This window comes from Oncorhynchus nerka, linkage group LG24 (assembly GCF_034236695.1).
Source record: "Oncorhynchus nerka isolate Pitt River linkage group LG24, Oner_Uvic_2.0, whole genome shotgun sequence".
Lineage (NCBI taxonomy): Eukaryota > Metazoa > Chordata > Actinopteri > Salmoniformes > Salmonidae > Oncorhynchus > Oncorhynchus nerka.
In genome coordinates, this window is record NC_088419.1 from 46032772 (window position 1) to 46046798 (window position 14027).

The following is a 14027-nucleotide window of genomic DNA, read 5'->3' on the forward strand; positions in this document are numbered from 1 at the left end:
TTGACATATAGCCTAATAAGCAACTACTTCTAAAACACTGAGAAATATTGACATTTTATCATTTACAAATTACTTTACCCTCCCCTGGACTAGATTTTTTTTTAAACACTCAACCCTCCCATTGACTGAAATTGAAAAAGCATGATCCTCCCCCATTTTCCTCCAGGTAACCATTCTGTAAATGTTGATCCATCGCCAAGACTGTCAGATAGGATAGGGTGTGACAGAGGTTTGTCCTCCAATTAACCTTTTACGACTAGGGGGCAGTATTTTAATTTTTGGATAAAAATGTTCCAGTTTTAAACGGGATATTTTGTGACGACAAGATGCTCGACTATGCATATAATTGACAGCTTTGGATGGAAAACACTCTGACGTTTCCAAAACTGCAAATATATTGTCTGTGAGTGCAACAGAACTGATGTTACAGGCGAAACCCAGATAAAAATCCAATCAGGAAGTGCCGCATTTTTTGAAACCGCTTCATGCCAATGACTCCTTATATGGCTGTGAATGAGCTACGAATGAGCTTACGTTTTCTACGTATTCCCCAAGGTGTCTACAGCATTGTGACGTCTTTTTACGCATTTGTTGAAGAATAGCCGTAAGGGACCACATTACCACATTGAGCAAGTGGTCACATGATGGCTCCCGCAGAAAATCTTGTGTAAAGTACTGAGGTAGCCATTTTTCCAATCACTTCTTATGATAAACCAATTGTCCCAACAGATATATTATCGAATAGATATGTGAAAAAAACCTAGAGGATTGATTCTAAACAACGTTTGCCATGTTTCTGTCGATATTATGGAGCTAATTTGGAAAAAAGTTTGGTGTTGTAGTTACCGCATTTTCCGGTCGATTTCTCAGCCAAACGTGACGAACAAACGGGAGCTATTTCGCCTACAAAAATAATATTTGGGGAAAAAATGAACATTTGCTATCTAACTGGGAGTCTCCTGAGTGAAAACATCAGAAGTTCTTCAAAGGTAAATGATTTAATTTGATTGCTTTTCTTATTTTTGTGAAAATGTTGCCTGCTGCCAGCATAGCCTAGCATAGCATTATGCCATGATAAACTTACACAAATGCTTGTGCTAGGCGTTGGCTGTAACGCTAGGCGTTGGCTGTAAAGCATATTTTGAAAATCTGAGATGACAGTGTGGTTAACAAAAGGCTAAGCTGTGTCTCAATATATTTATTTGTGATTTTCATGAATAGGAAGATTTTGTAGGAAGATTTATGTCCGCTGCGTTATGCTAATTAGTTTGAGGCTATGATTACGCTCCCGGATGTGGGTTTGAGAGTCACAAGAATTAACTGGCCGGAGATGGAAGCAGGAGAGCTGTTCAGTGGTGTTGTGTATTTGCTTAGCATGGGGTGCTCATTATGTGGCATGGGGAGAGGGCAGTCAGTGTTTGGGATTAAGGGGAGATGGCAGAGGCCTTCATGGGTCAATGGGTCCCCTCGGTGCTAGAGAAGGGTTGTGCTGCTGGAGATATACCTTTTACTGCAGGCTGCCTAGGACCTGTTGGGGTGGGGTGGAGGGCACTAGTTGGATAGTTCATAGTTAGAGGGTTCACTAGCGTTGTATGGTAGCCTACTGACCAGTAAGCTGCACTGTTCTGTGAACCTATTGACGAACCGCAGGGATTCAATGCCTGTGCTGTCACACACACAAACACACCCATACATAGAGAGTTTGAAAAGAATGACCGACTTAAAAAAACGGGAGGAGGAAGATAAAAGGAGAGAGAAGAGAGGACATGGGGAGAGAGGGTACTTATAATGTGGAATTCAACTCCTTGTAATTTACTGTGGGAGAGAGGGGGAGGAGTCAGGTGGAGGGGAAAGCCCAGGGGGGAGGTAACAGGGGAGAGCAGAGGTCATTCAGTATGACGCACAAAGAGACACACACAAACTGAGTAAACACCACCAGAGAGAGAGGGAGAGAGTGAGCCTGTCTGAAAGAGGGAGACAGAGAGCCCAGTGAAAGATAGCTTCAACAAGCCAGCAAAGAAGGGAAAGAGAGAGCAAGCTATAGAGAAACAATCTGAGAGAAATAAAGTATAGAAAGAGGGTTCAACAGCTGCTGCACCAGTGAAGCCTTATTGTGTGTGTTATAGGTGCCAGAGTGAGTGCGTGTTTATGAGTGTTTGTTGGGAGCAGCGGATGGCATGCTTGCTCCCTGAAGAAGGAAATGTATCCGACTGACTGAGAGAATGTGAGGAAGTGTGGGGAAATTCTGCAGGGAATACTGCGATTGGAATACTCTGATCCTGGTGGATATGCAAACTTTCCTGGACTGTTGTTTTCTTTTTGAACCATTTACTCCTCTTCAGGGGTTTAAACTCATCTGTTATTTTTGCTGAAGGAAAGTCAAGCCATTATGCCAACTGGTAAGCTGGATTTATTTATGTTATTTTGCTGTCCAATGCTATTTGGGGCCTCCATCTGTCAAAGGTTTTACATTGTCAGTTGGTTTTGTACAGTAAAGAACGCCTAGATCAAGTTTTTTTTTCTCAAGAGTCTGATCCGCAGTCAAAGGTGCATCAGAGTTTAGATTTCTTTATCTTTCATATCATGTTGTGTCTATGTGGTAAACTAGGCTCCTTTTAATCACTGTCCTAGTCCTAAAGTCTTTGAAGGTGAATGCCTTGATGGTGTGTCTGGTAGGAATTAATGTTTTTATTAATATACACATAAGAGCTGGCTCTGTTTTAGTAAAATATGTCATTCTTTCATCTGGAAAATGTCATTTGAATTAAACTTGTGTACTTTTTTTTGTCCTTTGTTAGTTGTGCTGTATCTAGCACCATTCTTGTCCGTTGTGTGTGTGTGTTTGCTTCTTTGTGTGCTGGTGGGATATCTTCTCCCTGCCTACAATGTTGTGTGAAGTTTGTGTGACCGCTTTGTCGTTGTTCTCTCTCCTGTGCTGTTGTGTGAACAGTGTTTTATAGTTGCTTTCCTGCAGTCAGTTGAATGGAACATGTTTGCTTTCTCGCAGGGATGTTGGTTCTTGCTGATTAGGAGGGATATAGATCATCCTTAGTTCCACTCCTGTAGCTTTTCCCCCACAGACGTTGTTCATATGTAGAGTGTATTCTCACTGACTGAGAGGTAGAGATATACACTGAGTACACAAAACATTAAGAACATGCTCTTTCCATGACATAGATTGACCATGTGAAAGCTTTGATCCCTTATTAATGTCACTTGTTAACCTCTTCAGTCGACCCTCTACTTTTTTGAACATTCTGTTAAAAATCGCGCAACATTTCAGCGCCCTGCTACTCATGCCAGGAATATAGTATATGCATTTGCTTAGTCTGTGTGGATAGAAAACACTCAGACGTTTAAAAAACTGGTTAAATCACTGCTGTGGCTTTACCAGAACGGCATTTACATCGAAAAGCACAGGAAAAACTGATCACTGAAAATGGGGAAAATATATCCATGCGCTACTTGAACCCATTGATAAACGTGAACCACAATTAATTGACTGAGGTTGCAGTACCTACAGCTTCCACAAGGTGTCTAGAGTCTTGTCATTTCCCTTCGAGTTTTTTCTTGGTCAAACACATACAGGACACCGTATCTAATCCGGTCTAGGACCGGATATTTTCGTTGAGTTTCTAGCCGGACATTTTTCCAGACGGACAGCTAATGATCTTTACATCGCCTCCTGATGAATTTTATCGCTTATTAACGTTTACTAATACCTAAAGTTGCATTACAAACGTATTTCAAGTGTTTTGTGAAAGTTTATCGTCGACTTTTTGAATTTTAAAAAATGACGTTACGTTTTGAAACGATGTTTTTTTCGTTTATCACACAGTCTACATATAACGATATCTAGGCTTTATATGGACCGATTTAATCGAAATAAAGACCCAAATAGTGTTTATGGGACATCTAGGAGTGCCAACAAAGAAGATGGTGAAAGGTAATGAATGTTTTCTATTTTATTGTGCGGTTTGTGTAACGCCGAAATGCTAATTATTTTGTTTACGTCCCCTGTGGGTCTTTTGGGGTGTTGCATGCTATCAGATAATAGCTTCTCATGCTTTCGCCGAAAAGCATTTTAAAAATCTGACTTGTTGCCTGGATTCACAACGAGTGTAGCTTTAATTCGATACCCTGCATGTGTATTTTAATGAACTTTTGAGTTTTAACTAATACTATTAGCATTTAGCGTAGCGCATTTGCATTTCCAGAGCTCTAGTTGGGACGCAAGCGTCCCGGGTAGAAGCAACAGGTTAAATCCACTTCAAATCAGTGTAGATGAAGGGAGGAGATGGGTTAAATAATTATTTGTAAGCCTTGAGACAATTGAGACAGATTGACAAAATATTTAAGTGCCTTTGAATGAGGTGTGGTAGTAGGTGCTAGGCGCACCAGTTTGTGTTAAGATCTGCAATGGTGCTGGGTTTTTCAAGCTCAACAATTTCCTGTGTGTATCAAGAATGGTTCACCAACCAAAGGACATCCAGCCAACTTAACACAACTTTGGGAAGCATTGGAGTCAACATAGGCTAGCATCCCTGTGGAATGCTTTTGACACCTTGTAGAGTCCACACCCCGATGAAGCCAAGATCAATGATATAAAGAATAATGGAAAAAAAGTACTTTTAAATGAAATGATGGGCAGAAAGACAAATTCAACTCCATCGTTCATTAAATCAGATGGCTTATTCATCACAAAACTATTTGATGTTGCCAATTATTTTTATTATTATTTAATTGGCAAACTTAGGCAGAAAATTCCCATAATGTATTCATGCATAAAAAAACTAATAATGAAAGAAAAGCAGTGCTAGTTTGAATTTTGTAAAGTGTGGGAGAGTGGAAAAAGTATTATCCATCAATAATGACAAACCTCCTGGCATTGACAACTTCGATGGAAAGCTACTGAGGATGGTAGCTGACTCTATAGCCACTCATATCTGTCATATTTTTTATTTGAGCCTGGAGGAAAGTCTTTGTCCTTAGGCCTGGAGTGAAGCCAAAGTAATTCCGCTACCCAAAAGTGGTAAAGTAGCCTTTACTGGTTCTAACAGCAGACCTATAAGCTTGCTGCAGCTCTTAGCAAACTGTTGGAAAAAATTGTGTTTGACCAAATACAATGCTATTTTTCTGTAAACAAATTAACCTCTCTAGGGTACGTGGTACATCCCACCTCGTCAATAGCCAGTGAAACAACAGAAATCCCATAATTAAAATTCCTCAAACATGCATGTATTTTACACCATTTTAAAGATACACTTGTTGTAAATCCAGCCACAGTGTCCGATTTCCAAAAGGCTTTACGACGAAAGCAAACCAAACGATTATGTTAGGTGAGTGCCTATTCACAGAATAACACAACCATTTTTCCAGCCAAAGAGAGGATTCACAAAAAGCAGAAATATAGATAAAATCACTAACCTTTGATGATCTTTATCAGATGACACTCATAGGACTTCATGTGACACAATACATGTATGTTTTGTTCGGTAAAGTTCATATTTCTATCCAAAAATCTGAGTTTATATTGGTGCGTTTTGGTCAGAAATGCATTATCTCAAACAAACATCCGGTGAAAGTGCAGAGAGCCACATAAAATGACAGGAATACTCATCATAAACATTGATAAACTATACAAGTGTTTTCATGGAAATATAGATAAACTTCCCCTTAACCTGTTAGTCCTATAGGGGCAGTATTTCATTTTTGGATAAAAAGACGTGCCCGTTTTAAGCGCAATATTTTGTCACGAAAAGATGCTCGAATATGCTTGGAATTGATAGCTTTGGAAAGAAGACAGTCTTACGTTTCCAGAAATGCAAAGATTTTCACTGTGAGTCCCTTAGAACAAATGTTTCGGGCAAAACCAAGATGTATGACCAACCAGGAAATGCACAGGATTTCTGAGGCTACGTTTTCCATGATCGCCTTATATGGCTGTGAATGCGACAGGAATAAACGGACTCTTTCTCTTGTTTCCCCAAGGTCTCTGCAGCATTGTGACGTATTTGTAGGCATATCATTGGAAGATTGACCATAAGAGACTACATTTACCAGGTGTCCCGCTAGGTGTCTGCGTGCCAATTGGTGCGCAAAAGTCAGGTCCCGGTATTTTTCCATTCAAATCTCAGAACAAACCAGGCTACAAGGACGGTGCTTTCAATGGAGAGAAATATGACAAACCACCTTCAGGATTGATTCAAACAACGTTTTCCATGTTTCAGTCGATATTATGGAGTTAATTCGGAAAAAGTTCGACATGTAGGTGACTGAATTTTCGGTTAGTTTCGGTAGCCATATGCATAGTAACAAAAGGGAACGATGTGTCCTACACAAGAATCTTTCAGGAAAAACTGGACATCTGCTATGTAACTGAGAGTCTCCTCATTGAAACATCTGAAGTTCTTCAAAGGTAAATTATTTTATTTGATTCCTTGGCTGGTTTTTGTGAATATGTTGCGTGCTAAATGCTAATGCTAACGCTAAGCTAGCTATCACCACTCTTACACAAATTAGTGATTTTCTCTGGTTCTAAAGCATATTTTGAAAATCTGAGACGACAGGATTGTTAAGAAAAGGCTAAGCTTGAGAACAGGTATATTTATTTCGTTTCATTTGCGATTTTTAAAAATCGCTAACGTTGCATTATGCTAATGAGCTTGAGGCTGTAGTAACGATACCGCATGCGGGATGGGGCGGACTAAGAGGTTAATGCAACCGCTGTGTCAGATTTCAAAAATGCTTTATGGCGAAAGCACACTGCGATTATGTTAGCTAGCCACAGAAACGCATACAGCCATTTTCCAGCCAGAGTGTCACAAAAGTCAGAAATAGCATTAAAATGAATCACATACCTTTGATGATCTTCATCTGGTGGCACTCGCAGGTCTCCATGTTAGACATAAATGTTTGTTTTGTTTGATAATGTCCCTCTTTATGAGCAAACACCTCCTTTTTGTCCGCGCGTTTTGTCCAGTAATCCGAATGCAGAAGGCGCATGTACTAATTCCAGGACGAAAAGTTTTTAAAAAGTAATATAAAAGTTAGTAGAAACATGCCAAACGATGTTTAAAATCAATCCTCTGGTTGTTTTTGTCATAAATAATCAATAATATTTCAAATGGACAAAAGCTTTGTCAATAGGAAAGGAGAAACAAGAATGGCAAATTCACAATCAGGGCGCATGGCTGATGAATGGAAATTTCCACTGGTCAATGATTTGAAAGTGGTGTATCTCCCTCATTTTTCAGAGTAAAAGCCTGAAACAATGCCTAAAGACTGGTCACACGTAGAGGAAGGCACAAAGCTCGTGAACTGGGTCCAAAGCCTTTCAGCCTTTCAAAATAGTAGTACTTCCTGGTTGGATTTTCCTCTGGTTTTTGCCTGCCATGTCAGTTCTGTTATACTCACATTATTTTAACAGTTTTGGAAACTTTAGAGTGTTTTCTATCCAAATCTATTAATTATATGCATATCCTATATTCTGGGACTGAGTAGCAGACAGTTTAATTTGGGCATGCTTTTCATCCAAAATTCCAAATGCTGCCCCCTACCTTTCAGCATGCTTATAGAGAAGGGCACTAAACATGTACTGCACTGACACAAATGACTGATGATTGGTTAAAATAAATTGATAGTAAGAAGATTGTGGGAGCTGTACTATTAGTTTGCAGTGCAGCCTTTGATATTATTGACCATAGCCTGTTGTTGAAAAAACATATGTGTTATGGCTTTTCAACCTCTGCCATATCGTGGATTTAGAGCTATCTATCTAATAGAACTTGGAGGGTTTTCTTTAACCACTTACTCCTACCCCCTACTTTTTCGAACATTCTGTTAAAAATCGCGCAACATTTCAGCGCCCTGCTACTCATGCCAGGATTATAGTATATGCATATGATTAGTATGTGTGGATAGAAAACACTCAGACGTTTATAAAACTGGTTAAATCACGGCTGTGACTATAACAGAACGTGTGTTTCATCGAAAAGCGCAGGAAAATCTAATCACTGAAAATGGGAAAATATATCCATGCGCCACTTTAACGTAATGTTGAATAGAAACCACATTAAATGGGGCCGAGGTTGCAATACCTACAGCTTCCACACGATGTCAACAGTCTTGTCATTGTCATTGTCTCCGACCGGATATTTTGGTTGAGATTTACCCGGACATTATTTCAAGACGTACAGCTATAGAATATACATCGCCTCGTGATCAATTTGATCGATTATTAACGTTTACTAATACCTAAAGTTGCATTACAAAAGTATTTTGAAGTGTTTTGTGAAAGTTTATCGTCGACTTTTTTAATTAAAAAAAATGACGTTACGTTATAAAACGGTGTTTTTTTCCTTGATCACACAGTCTTCATAGATCGATATCTAGGCTATATATGGACCGATTTAATCGGAAAAAAAAGACCCAATAGTGATGTTTATGGGACATCTAGGAGTGCCAACAAAGAAGATGGTCAAAGGTAATGAATGTTTTCTATTTTATTTCTGCATTTTGTGTAGTGCCGACTATGCTAATTATTTTGTTTACGTCCCCTGCGGGTATTTAGGGGTGTTGCATGCTATCAGAAAATAGCTTCTCATGCTTTCGCCGAAAAGCATTTTAAAAATCTGACTTGTTGGCTGGATTCACAACGAGTGTAGCTTTAATTCAGTACCCTGCATGTGTATTTTAATTAACGTTTGAGTTTTAACAAGTGCTATTAGCATTTAGCGTAGCGCATTTGTAATTCCAGATGTCTAGATGGGACGCCTGCGTGTCGGGTGGAGGTAAGAGGTTAATGGAAGCTTCTCTAATGTCAAACATGTAAAGTGTGGTGTACCGCAGTGCAGCTCTCTAGGCCCTTTACTCTTTTCTATTTTTACCAATGACCTGCCACTGGCAAAAAACAAAGCATGTGTGTCCATGTATGTTGATGATTCAACCATACACGCATCAACAACCACAGCTAATGAAGTCACTAAAACCCTTAACAAAGAGTTGCAGTATGTTTTGGAATGGGTGACCAGTAATAAACTGGTCCTGAACATCTCTAAAACTATAGTGCCTTGCAAAAGTATTCATCCCCCTTGGCGTTTTTCCTATTTTGTTGCATTACAACCTGTAATTTAAATAGATTTTATTTTTTTTATTCAAAAAAACAACAATCGGAAAAGGGTTGTGTGCATATGTATTCACCCCCTTTGCTATGACACCACTAAATAAGATCTGGTGCAACCAATTACCTACAGAATCACATAATGAGTTAAATAAAGTCCACCTGTGTGCAATCTAAGTGTCACATGATCTGTCACATGATCTCAGTATGTATACACCTGTTCTTAAAGGCCCCAGAGTCTGCAACACCACTAAACAAGGGGCACCACCAAGCAAGTGGCACCATGAAGACCAAGGAGCTCTCCAAACAGGTCAGGGACAAAATTGTGGAGAAGTACAGATCAGGGTTGTGTTATGAATAAATATCCAAACCTTTGAACATCCCACGAAGCACTATTAATCCATTATAAAAATTAAAAAAGAATATGGCATCACAACAAACCTGCCAAGAGAGGGCCACCCAACAAAACTCATGGACCAGGCAAGGAGGGCATTAATCAGAGAGGCAACAAAGAGACAAAAGTTAACTCTGAAGGGTCTTCAAAGTGGTAGGCATGTTGTAAAAATCAAATGATACAAACCCCCCCAAAAAATGTATTTTAATTGCATGTTGTAAGGCAACAAAACAGGAAACATGCCAAGGGGGTGAATACTTTTGCAAGTCACTGTAAGAGCATTGTATTTGGTACAAATCATTCCTTAAGATCAAGACCTCAACTGAATCTGGTAATGAATGGTGTGGCTGTTGAACAAGTTGAGGAGACTAAATTACTTTGCATTACCCTAGATTTTAAACTGTCATGGTCAAAACATATAGATCCAATGGTTGTAAAGATGGGGAGAGATCTAGCCATAATATAGAGATGCTCTTCTTTTTTAACACAAAACTCCAAAAAGCAAGTTCTGCAGGCTCTGGTTTTGTCTAATCTTGATTATTGTCCAGTCGTGTATTCCAGTGCTGCAAGGAAAGACCTAGTTAAGCTGCAGCTGGCCCAGAACAGAGCGGCATGTTTTGGTCTCTTGGCTAAGAGTTGAGGAGCGACTGACTGCATCACTCCTTCTTTTTATAAAAAACGTGTTGAAAATCCCAAATTGTTTGCATAGTCAACTTACACGCAGCACTGACACACATACTTATGCCATCAGGGGTCTTTTCACAGTCCTCAAATCCAAAACAAATTCAAGAAAGCGTACAGTATTATATAGAGCCCTTATTGCATGGAACTTCCTTCCATCTCATATTGCTCAAATGAACAGCAAACCTGGTTTAAAAAAACAGATAAAGCAACACCTCACGGCACAACGCCTCTCCCCTATTTGACCTAGACAATTTTTGTGTATGCATTGATTTGTAGGCTACGTGTGCCGTTATAAAAATGTTTGTGTAGTTCTGTCCTTGAGCTGTTCTTGTGGAGGGTGGGAGGGGGCCATGTCATGTCAATTTGGGTGAAATCTTCCCCTCTCACCCTCAAAAGTGTTTGTGTGTGTGTGTGTGGTGAAGGCAAGCACAGGTTTGTGGGAGAGACAGACATTCAAAATGGAAGAAGATTTGTAAGGGATAGTAGTGACAAGAGAGTGGTGTGTGTGTCTGAAAAGAGGGTGGGTGAGTATGTGTGGACTTTTTCCCACATTAGCAGTTGCCATGATGCAACTGGTCAGCATGCTCTCGATGTTGCAGCTATTGAACTTTTTGAGTATCTGGGGACCCAAAGCCATATCTTCTCAGTCTCCTGAGGGAGAAAAGGTGTGTCATTTGTGCTTGCTCTTACTACCGATCTCCATCCTTCTCTCGATTTTTCTATCCACTCTCATCCACAAATGTTTTACTCAAATGTTTTACTACTAATTTCAACTCAATCGATCCCTCTCTCCATCCCTTTCTCCTTGTGCTTTCGTTGACACCCTCTCTCTCTCACTGTAATTTCTATAATTTGTGCCGCCAGCAGTGTTGGCTGTTCTCCAGTTCTCCCAATGAGAATGAGTCCCTCTGCGTAAGTCTGTCTGTGGCTTGGCTGCCGGTATAGAGATTTGATGAGTTTACCTTGTTGTCTCTGTGCCAGAGAGACAATGAGGTGGTATATGAACAGTATCAGTATCATCTCCAGTGTTCAAACATGCCTGGCCGTCTTCAGGTTGAAGTGCTGTTGTTCAGCATGTGTAGCTTATGTGTAGCTTATGCAGAGCAAAAGCGTGGAATGTTTTTCTCCTTTTTTACAAGCTCTCTCTGACACACATGCGCACTTCGCGCAGACACACACACACACACATTCAAGTACGAATGCACACACACACACACATACAAATGCACTCTCACTTTCTTTCTCTCTCTCTCTCTCTCTCTCTCTCTAACTAACATCTGTTCTGTAATGTATGGCCCAGTCATGGCAGGTCTGTGTGTGTCAGGTGATCTTTGCTTTCTGGTATTCTCTCCCATCTTCTATCCTCTCCTCTTTCTCTATTCCCTCTGTTTCCTTTGGATTCATTGAGCTGGAGCGTGAAATCCTGAGTGACACTTTTAGGTGTTAAACCTTGGTAGAGGTCAGGCCCGCATCTCTATCAGACAGAGAGGCGGAGAGAGAGAGCGGGAGGGAGGGGGACACTCGGAGGACAATATTTCAGAGCCAGAGAAAATAGTTGATAAAGACAGAAACCTATGTAGCCCAATATACAGTGGCAAGAAAAAGTATGTGAACCCTTTGGCAATACCTGGATTTATGCATAAATTGGTCATAAAATTTGGTCTGATCTTCATCTAGGTCACAACAATAGACAAACACAGACTGCTTAAAGTAATAACACACGCACAATTTTACATTTATGTCTTTATTGAACACACCGTCTAAACATTCACAGTGCAGGATGGAAAAAGTATGTTAACTCATGGATTTAATAACAGGTTGACCCTCCTTTGGCAGCAATTTTTTTATTTCACCGTTATTTAACCAGGTAGGCTATTTGAGAACATTTGCAACTGCGACCTGGCCAAGTTAAAGTAAAGCAGTTCAACACATACAACAACAGAGAGTTACACATGGAATAAACAAACATACAGTAGAAAACATCTATATACAGCATGTGAAAATGAGGTAGGATAAGGGCAATAGATAGGCCATGGTGGCAAAGTAACAATATAGCAATTAAACACTGGAATGGTGAATGTGCAGAAGATGAATGTGCAAGTAGAGATACTGGAGTGCAAAGGAACAAGATAAATGAATACAGTATGGAGGTGAGGTAATTGGATGGGCTACTTACAGATGGGCTATGTACAGGTGCAGTGATCTGTGAGCTTCTCTGACAGCTGGTGCTTAAAGCTAGCGAGGGAGATATGAGTCTCCAGCTTCAGTGATTTTTGCAGTTCGTTCCAGTCATTGGCAGCAGAGAACTGGAAGGAAAGGCGGCCAAAGGAAGAATTGGCTTTGGGGGTGACCAGTGAGAGATACCTGCTGGAGTGCGTGCTACGGGTGGGTGCTGCTATGGTGACCAATGAGCTGAGATAAGGTATGCTTTACCAAGCAGAGACTTGTAGATAACCTGGAGCCAGTGGGTTTGGCGATGAGTAGGAAGCGAGGGCCAGCCAACGAGAGCGTACAGGTCGTAGTGGTGGGTAAGTATATGGGGCTTTGGTGAGAAAATGGATGGCACTGTGATAGACTGCATCAAATTTGTTGAGTAGAGTGTTGGAGGCTCTTTTGTAAATGACATTGCCAAAGTTGAAAATCGGTAGGATGGTCAGTTTTACAAGAGTATGTTTGGCAGCATGGAGTGAAGGATGCTTTGTTGTGAAATAGGAAGCCGATTCTAGATTTAATTTTGGATTGGAGATGCTTGATGCTTGTCTGGAAGGAGAGTTTACAGTCTAACCAGACACCTAGAATATGTGGACAACTACATAGAACCGTCCAGAGTAGTGATGCTGCAGGTGCGGGCAGCGATCGGTTGAAGAGCATCCATTTAGTTTTACTTGCATTTAACCTGTTGCTTCTACTCGGGACGCTTGCGTCCCAACTAGAGCTCTGGAAATGCAAATGCGCTACGCTAAATGCTAATAGTATTAGTTAAAACTCAAAAGTTCATTAAAATACACATGCAGGGTATCGAATTAAAGCTACACTCGTTGTGAATCCAGGCAACAAGTCAGATTTTTAAAATGCTTTTCGGCGAAAGCATGAGAAGCTATTATCTGATAGCATGCAACACCCCAAAAGACCCACAGGGGACGTAAACAAAATAATTAGCATTTCGGCGTTACACAAACCGCACAATAAAATAGAAAACATTCATTACCTTTCACCATCTTCTTTGTTGGCACTCCTAGATGTCCCATAAACACTATTTGGGTCTTTATTTCGATTAAATCGGTCCATATAAAGCCTAGATATCGTTATATGTAGACTGTGTGATAAACGAAAAAAACATCGTTTCAAAACGTAACGTCATTTTTTTTTTTTTAATTCAAAAAGTCGACGATAAACTTTCACAAAACACTTCGAAATACGTTTGTAATGCAACTTTAGGTATTAGTAAACGTTAATAAGCGATAAAATTCATCAGGAGGCGATGTAAAGATCATTAGCTGTCCGTCTGGAAAAATGTCCGGCTAGAAACTCAACGAAAATATCCGGTCCTAGACCGGAGGAGATACGGTGTCCTGCATGTGTTTGACCAAGAAAAAAACTCGAAGGGAAATGACAAGACTCTAGACACCGTGTGGAAGCTGTAGGTACTGCAACCTCAGTCAATTAATTGTGGTTCACGTTTATCAATGGGTTCAAGTAGCGCATGGATATATTTTCCCATTTTCAGTGATCAGTTTTTCCTGTGCTTTTCGATGTAAATGCCGTTCTGGTAAAGCCACAGCAGTGATTTAACCAGTTTTTTAAACGTCTGAGTGTTTTCTATCCACA

At 40.2% G+C, this 14027-nt stretch overlaps 1 protein-coding gene across 1 annotated transcript in view; it reads left to right on the forward strand.

Moving 5' to 3' along the window:
* Positions 1-1941: 1941 nt before the first annotated feature.
* LOC115125236 (pleckstrin homology domain-containing family G member 1-like) overlaps positions 1942-14027 on the forward strand; it is a 148541-nt gene continuing 136455 nt past the window's right edge. The window contains 1 exon segment of the mRNA XM_065008926.1: positions 1942-2399. Coding sequence (XP_064864998.1) covers positions 2390-2399 — 10 coding nt within the window. The 5' untranslated portion in view covers positions 1942-2389.